The sequence below is a fragment of the Salvelinus sp. IW2-2015 genome, linkage group LG13, assembly GCF_002910315.2.
Source record: "Salvelinus sp. IW2-2015 linkage group LG13, ASM291031v2, whole genome shotgun sequence".
In the NCBI taxonomy this organism is placed as follows: Eukaryota; Metazoa; Chordata; class Actinopteri; order Salmoniformes; family Salmonidae; genus Salvelinus; species Salvelinus sp. IW2-2015.
The window spans coordinates 26,837,723-26,845,791 of NC_036853.1; the positions used below are offsets into that span (position 1 = coordinate 26,837,723).

Sequence of the window (8,069 nt, forward strand, 5' to 3'; positions counted from 1 at the left end):
TGTACCAATTGAATTTACTGAATTCATTTAATCTTGTTGACCATGAATAACAGTTTTACAGAAACACATAACATATCATTCATGATACTTTGACTCTAGAGTCCTACTACCATTCTACTTTCTTGTTGACAAATAGTCACAACAACAACACATCTGACGACTGTATTCGACTCACCGTTCCCTCAGCTCTATGCTGCCACTCTCTAATCTGTCTGCTCGCTCTGGCCCTAACCCTAACACTAGCTCTATTTCTAACTTTTTCTCTCGCAGGGGTGGGCAACTCCAGTCCTCGAGGGCCTGATTGGTGTCACACTTTCCCTCCATTCCTAGCAAACACAGCTGATTTAATCAAATTGCATTCTAAACTGAAGCTCATGATTAGGTGATTATTGGAGTCAGGTGTGTTAGCTGGGGCTAGGGGCAAAACTGTCAGGCCCTTGAGGACTGGAATTGCCCACCCCTGCGTCCAGCGCTAACTGCATTTGTTTGCCTGCTGACACTTTGCATGGTGCTTCTCCGGGTCTAACCCTGGACGGGGCCAAGTGGCTGAATTCTGCTCTGCTTGCTCCTCTTTCTCGCTGCTCTGTGATTCCAGTGCTCCCTCTCTCCTCTTCCAGGTTCTGCTGGATCTTTTAACATGTCAAACTCCGGTGACTTGTTCATGAGCGTGCAGTCTCTCAATGGGGACTCGTACCAAGGGGCTCAGGTGGGAGCCAACGTGCAGTCACAGGTAGGGCCCTATAACTAAGCAGTGCAGAAGATACTACTATAGGAACAGATCCACCTCCCTAAGAATAGGCCTTGAAAGCTATCCTAAACGCACCACAGGCATCTCAGTACTCCTCCAGTGTCTACATCACTATGGGCTTCTAATAGCGCCACACCATAGGGTTTTCAAGGTATCTTCTTTTACCATACTAAAACATTACAGCGAGTGTAACAGTGAAAATAATTCAGTGCTCTCTGCAGCTCTCACTAATTTCATCCTTTCGACAGTCTTCTGAACACATTTTTGGGTTATCTTGCTTCATATTGTCCATGGCTGGATGTATTTCCTGTGTGTTGTCTCTGCCTGTACTGTGTATCACACTTCTTCTTGTCTTTGTCTTACAGTGTTAGTCTTGTTTATCTTCTGTGCTCTGACCTTGCTTTGTTTGTGTTCCTCTGTTGTGTTTCAGGTGGATACCCTTCGCCATGTTATCAGTCAGACAGGCGGATACAGTGAGGGCCTCACAGCCAGCCAGATGTACAGTCCGCAGGGCATCAATGTAAGGAGAAAAAAAAACACACGTTTTTTCCCCGCTTTCTCTTCCCCCTACCAATTATTTTAAAGCCATAGGGCTCAGAATGCCACTTAGTAGGACTTGTCTCAGCTCCACCACAGTCACCTAGTTGATTGCTTCTGTATCGGTCACGCCACGGGCAGAACGCCAGAACGGCGTGGGGCCGGCCACACACACACACACTCGGAGCGGCCGCCTGAGCCTGTCACGTCCAATCAGCTCTCCCGTAGCACCTGCAGCCAATCGCGGCCGTGCAGGAATGGCACAAACAGGTGACACATCCTTTGACGCGTGGATCGGACGCCCCCCAACGCCCTCACCGACCACCTGATCCTAATCATCACTGCGGATCCAGAGGCCCCGTTAAAACCCTATCAGAACAACCCCAGAGTAGAGTCACACTAAAAATAAAACTATCCAAACTGCTAGCCCCTCGACAGAGCACTGAGGGGCATAACATGGGGGCGTATTTCCACCATGTTATATTTTTTTCTTATTTTTTAGGGGATGGGGGGGTTTGGGTTTTGGGGAGTGTGTGTGTGTTTTGGGTGAGGGCAGAGGAGAGGAGGGGAGGAAGGGGGGAGGTTAGCTGGCGGCTGCAAACAGCAGGGAAATTCACAGCGACAAGCCGTGTCGTAAAAGGGAAAATCAATAAGACAGACACAAGGAGACCGGAGTGTGGACTTGGGACAGCAATCCAAGCGCATTGCTCAGATCATGCTCCCGCCACACTAATGGCCCTGACAGCGAGCCGCGGCAGTGTGGGTCGGTGAGAGCTACGACGAGAGAGAGGACGGTCACAGGCACACACAGCCACGCGGCTAGGCTTCTGGCTTCCTCTCCCGTCGTGCCTCAATGGCCATATGATAATGAGATGAAATGCCTCCTGTAAAACAAAAGTGGGGTATGTAGTGTGTATTCAAATCCCCCCTCCTTTCCTGGCTTGCTCTCCACTCTACGCTCATCTCCCTCCCACAGAACAGGCTGTGATAACCCTGAGAGAGCACTACTAATGTGTTCAAGCCTTGTTCTCAGACATCACTCTGACCTCATGGATATCGTTATCCTTGGACCCCTGCTTGCTGTACCATGTCCTAAAATGCCACAATATTCTATTTTTTCCACACACTTTCATAGCTTTTAAAGAACACTCTTACTGCGTAATACGAGAAGGATATCGTGTTATCTGATTTTTGAAATAAAAATGTAACAGCAGACTAGGCCTACGTTGTTATCCTTTCATTTTTTTCGAACAAAAATATCACATACAAATATGGTTCCCCATTTTTAATGTAGGATTTGGGGAGATATAATAACTGTAATCATATCTTACAGAAATGATTTATACATTTTCGAATTCTAGAGTGGGGTTGACTAGTTTTATTTCCTTGCCTCTCTGCAGCATTTTACTAAAATAGTATTTGTGTCAAAGGGAAATTTCACAATTAGCTTATGTTCATCATCTCCAGCACCACCCCAACATCAACATATGTGAAAATGACGCGTTTCTATGTTTTGTAGTAAAAGAGAGAGGAAGATAAGTGTTTCCAATGATATCATCAACCAATTGGTAGGCAATGCCTACTCATAATTGTCTAAAATCACACGATGCACACCGATGATGTCATTGGAAACACTTATCTTCCACTATCTTTTTTAATACAAAACTTAGAAACGTGCCATTTTCACATATGTTGATGTTGGGGTGGTGCTGGAGATGAATAGATGAATATGAAGTTGAAAATTACACATTTACCTCAGTATCGAACCTAGAAACAGTGTATCAAACTTTATGCTCGTCCAGCTTTACAGATGGATAAGGAGAGAGAGAGAGAGAGAGAGAGAGAGAGAGGAGAGAGAGAGATCGGCAGTATGTTCTATCTGTGAACGGAGAAAAGACTCCCCTCTCTCTGTGTTGATAATGACTGAGCAGTTACATAATGGGTTTTGTGGTAGACAAGAACAGTAATTACAGTTTGGAAATAGACAGAGAGAGTGTCACCAAAGTCAGACATTTGAAGACATTTCTTTTTCCTCCATTTTTGATTACAGACTTTCTTCTGGCTAAAATAACAGGCTTTGAAATGAAAGGCTGTCAAGGACCATTTCCAGTTTTTCTGATGGCATGAAATTTGCTATTAATATCTCAATGCTCTTTAGCAGGCCTGTCTCCGGGATTGGAAATGGCTTACGCGTCCCTCATTGTGTTTTCATTCAATGTCACAATTGGCGACCATTGATTCCTCTTAAGACTGTTTTGTGACTTTTGTTTTAAGGTCCTTTTCAGACATTGTCACTGTTATTATTATGTGTGTCGTTGAATGTAACAGGCATTTATCTCAACCCCAGTGATACAAGAATGCAGTATTGGTTTTGAAGTGAAGACAAAATTGTCTTCATTATAGAAATTTGAGCACACTGCATGTGATCTGAGAGGTACATATATGTGATTTACATAATTTTCAGTTGCTTTAAACAAGTACAATTTTTGTGACAATTCTGTTCTGAAATATGAGGTCTAGGTTACTGTAATTTGAGTGAATCAGATCTTCGTCCAATACAGATTTGGCTTGAGGCTTTAGTGGAATGTTGGTTGTTGTTGTTTTGAGGTCGTTCTAGCATTAGTAAAGCTCATACCGTACCTACTACACGTGTCCCCAGGACTTCACAGATATGGCATTCAGTACTGCAGATAAGATGATATTATAAACTAATTGAACTGTATAATGAATATGTACTCTGAAAGAGAAGAGAAAAAATAAGAAGCAAAGACATAGGGTATAATTAGTGTCTTTTATGCCTGGGCTCATACTTCCTCCCTCCATTCTGTCTCTCCTGTCTCTCTCTCAGGCAAACGGAGGCTGGCAGGATGCTACCACCCCCTCATCAGTGACATCACCCACAGAAGGACCCGGAAGTGTTCACTCGGACACGTCCAACTGAACCCTCCACCCTTCTCCTCCACCACCGTCCAGACAGCCCTAACCTCCACCCTCGATCATCCAGCCAGCTTCCCAGCCAGCTTCCCAGCCAGCCCCCCCCCCCCCCCCCCCCCCCACCCCCCCCACCCCCCCCCCGCCCCCCCCTCCCCCCCCCCCCCCCCCCCCCCCCCCCCCCATCAGGACTGGAGGTGACACACTAGACTCGTCACAGGGCAGGAGACCTCTCTCTACGGGGGGGACTACAGAATGAAACACCATCACCACCACCAGACAGTTCTTTACAACCAACCATGACCACAGTCAGTCAGTAGCCTGAGTAGGGCTCTTTTCCTCCACCTATCTACAACCCCCTCACTGTCTGTTTGTACAGTTTTCTTCGCCATTTATCCATGTTGCCTCATTGTGTGATCATCTGACTTATAACACAGTAGGCAAACAGTTACAACACGTATATACAGTATGGCCCGTATCTTGTAGATTTAAATGCTTTTCACACTACCTCTATTGAAAATAACAAGAAAACAACAACAACAATGGGACATCTTCTAAATAAGCTGGTATCGACAGTAGCTCTCAGTCTCCTCTTGTCCTGTCTCAAGGCTTGTTTTTAAGGACAGTTTTGCCTTTGTGACAAGTTTCACCCTACATAATTACTTAATTCACAACATAAAATAAATTCTATTAAAATTGTCCAGTGCCAAAGTTCAACACAGGAGATGAATTTGTATAATATGAATTGTGCTTGTAAATAAAACATCCCTCTGACATTTCATATCGAAAAAGGGTTCATCACTGTATTTAATTACATTTCATGTTAGCAGAGTATCAACAGGGTGCTTTGAAAAGGAGATTCAACCTTTCCTCCTCATTTTAAGCATTCCGTTTCAGAGCTTCTACATTGGCCAATAAGACGTTAAACATTTTTACTGCAAGAATGGTAGCCTATGTTTTCTGCTCATACTGAATGCAGCATAGCATGAGTGATAACCAATGCATAAGCAAACATTATGAGAGTAACAGTGTGCTCCAGAATAAATGGAAGAGACAGTCTGGAAGGTCAGAAGGGAATGGATCGTGGGGATTCTAGCTACTGGAATTCTAATAAATTCACCGCTCTTGAAATATTGTTTGTAGTGTGCACTGCATCCAGAGACCATTGACCTGCAGTTTAAAATCTACCCAGAACACTTAATCAATGAGTACATTAGCATCAATTATAATAAGCCAATATGTCTTTAAGCACAGTGACTTACAGTGATTACCCTGGGTAACACTTATATTTGTCAAAGAGAAGAACACAGTACAGAGAACACACATGAATGATAGTTGTACTCTATTCTATACAGTCTACATATACGGAACATATGGTGTGTATACATACTGTACACAAACATACACTACCATTATCACCATCACTGTGCATCAGTGTTATCGTAATAGCCAAATACTGCTGGTAACCAAAATCACTTGTTTAAGTGCAAAAAAAGGCATTTTAATGTAGATTTTAATTCTGATTTTGTGGTATAATGTTGTAGTAATTGAAGACACGACTACACATGATGAAATATCTCTCAAAATTACAGTCTTTGTTTGGTGTTTTTGGTGCTAGTTAGCTCTTTTATTTCCTATTTCTCAGTAGTATATTTCTGTCCATTTATTATTGTCACCCAGTTTGAATTTCTCCATTCAACCTCATCACTCATATCATCCTGTTTTTACATTTTGGTTATCAAGGTTGGTCTCTATTCACTCTTATGTTTCAGCATCCTCCTAGCATATGGCGTCAGTCTAAATTACGCAAATAAAAAATAAATAATTTGAAATTAGATGTATAATTTTGTTGTATTAGATTTTAGCTACAGTATTTATGTACACACAAATACACATTGCTTTCTTGGGCATTTCAACATATCCACCATACTATTACGTAGATACCAAAAAATAACTGCAGAAACTTCAGCTCTATACATTGGGATCAGCTTGACCAACTTGACTTTGTTTGTTTTGTAAAATTGTGTATTAACTGAAGTACTCCACGAACATCTCATAGGAATGTTCAGGTACTCTTTCTGTACTCAACACCAAAATGCAGTCCGAACACGGTAGTGTTTGTTAATAGGAATGAAATGGAAAAGACTAACCCTGATGGCACACAGACAGATACAGATGTTTGGATATATTTTTATGTCCTCATGTTGTGAATAAATACATTTGGCTACTGTTTTACTTTTCTTTTGCTTGGTTACAGGACTTACAGTACGTTCTATTTTATTTTCTTGCTAGCATAATGTGAATTAGCCCAAGAATACTCTATGTATGTAGATGTACACCTTTATTCTTGTTTAGCGTTTTTTGGGGAATTGGACAGTATCCATTTTAAAACAAAGCAGCTACAGTAAATGTTTGACCGAGACAGACAGACAGTAGGACAGAGTTCCTTTCACATTACGGATATAATCCACTCACTGGTTCACTTTGTACTTTCTAAAGCATCGACACAAAGGCTTGCTTCTAAAATGGGTACTGTCTTGTTAATTAAAGGTGATGTGAAAAGTTTGTATGAACACTGTCTCACGACAGTGTTTTTAGCCCAACTAAATCCATGGTAATAGATATACATTATATAGTATTTAAAATCATAACCAACATCTGTATAGATAACTACAGTACCACACAGCTGAATCCACCATAGACTGCATATCACAGAACTAAGCTCTTCTTTCACAAACTACATTTTATATTTGATGTACTTTTTGGAGACGTGGAAGTGTACTATGATGAGTGAAGCAAAATCTTGTTATTTTTTTGATAACTACAAATGGCTTAATTTGCTCCCACATCTGACAGTCCAGTTGACGGAAAACACATAGGTACACTATGAGTGGAGTATGTTTGAGTGGTGTCCTGGCCTTTCGATACAGATTTTAGCCATGTGGCAAGCAGAACAATAGCTTTTGTGATGCGTTGGCCGTAAAATAAGTAAAAGTTACTCTACTTTTCACATTGACTTTCCAGTATCATCATTATTATTGAAAGCTTCATGTAATGATGCTTTTAGTTTTTGGATATAAAAGGGAGAGAAAAAATAACTATAAAAAAGAAAGAAGAAACTGAACAATTTGTAAAACATCAAATGTTTTCTTTGTGGCATGTCTTTTGTTCTTTAATAAAATACCGTACTGCAGTGTTTTTGAATGTTACTTATTTTTTATAAAGATTTCAGAGTGAAATCATGGATCCTTTTCTTGACAGGTTTGACATTTTAAGATCTCTCTGCATATGTAAAAAAAAAAAAAAAAAGTATAACATTGGAAACCGCAAAACTATTGTCTTTTTAATTCCGATTTAAAACCTGTTTTCTGTGGAGAAAAAAATAGCTAACAAGGTGTAGGTTTTATGGTCTCTTTCTTTGTACTGGTAATGCATATTCCAAATAAATTGTTTCTTTTGTTGCATACTTTTGTATTGTCCTCATTGGTTTTCCTTGTCACACACATACTATGGAGATTTCCATACATTAAATTAATTTATTCAGCCCCGTCCCTTAGCTTTATAACAAAACCAAGTAGTGGGGATGCAGTTGACTGAAAAACAAATCAAAGATTGTGAATTTAAGACATAAGACTTCAGTAACAGGGTCAGGGTCATAAGTTACTGTAGGACACAAGTTTACACGTCTCAGACTTGTCAGTCCTTCACCTCTGGATAGGATCGCACATCACACTTCAAAAACATGCTTAAGCATTGGGGGCATTTTCTCACTGTTGACATAACGTCAGAGCTGGGGTGAGCTGGAGAGGGTGTGAAGGGGACATTTTCTCAGTTTTCTAAGTGAGTGAAAGCT

The 8,069-nt window shown here is 41.2% G+C and overlaps 1 protein-coding gene across 5 annotated transcripts in view; it reads left to right on the forward strand.

Moving 5' to 3' along the window:
• pbx1b (pre-B-cell leukemia homeobox 1b) overlaps positions 1 to 7,680 on the forward strand; it is a 90,493-nt gene extending 82,813 nt beyond the window's left edge. For 3 of the 5 annotated variants that reach the window (XM_023999413.3, XM_023999414.3, XM_023999416.3), the window contains 3 exons: positions 618 to 730; positions 1,179 to 1,268; positions 4,134 to 7,680. In XM_023999413.3, the coding sequence (XP_023855181.1) occupies positions 618 to 730; positions 1,179 to 1,268; positions 4,134 to 4,226 (296 nt within the window). In that variant the 3' untranslated portion in view covers positions 4,227 to 7,680. The remainder of the gene's footprint in view (positions 1 to 617; positions 731 to 1,178; positions 1,269 to 4,133) is intronic. The other 2 variants (XM_023999415.3, XM_023999417.3) reach the window with 1 other exon arrangement.
• Positions 7,681 to 8,069: the final 389 nt, after the last annotated feature.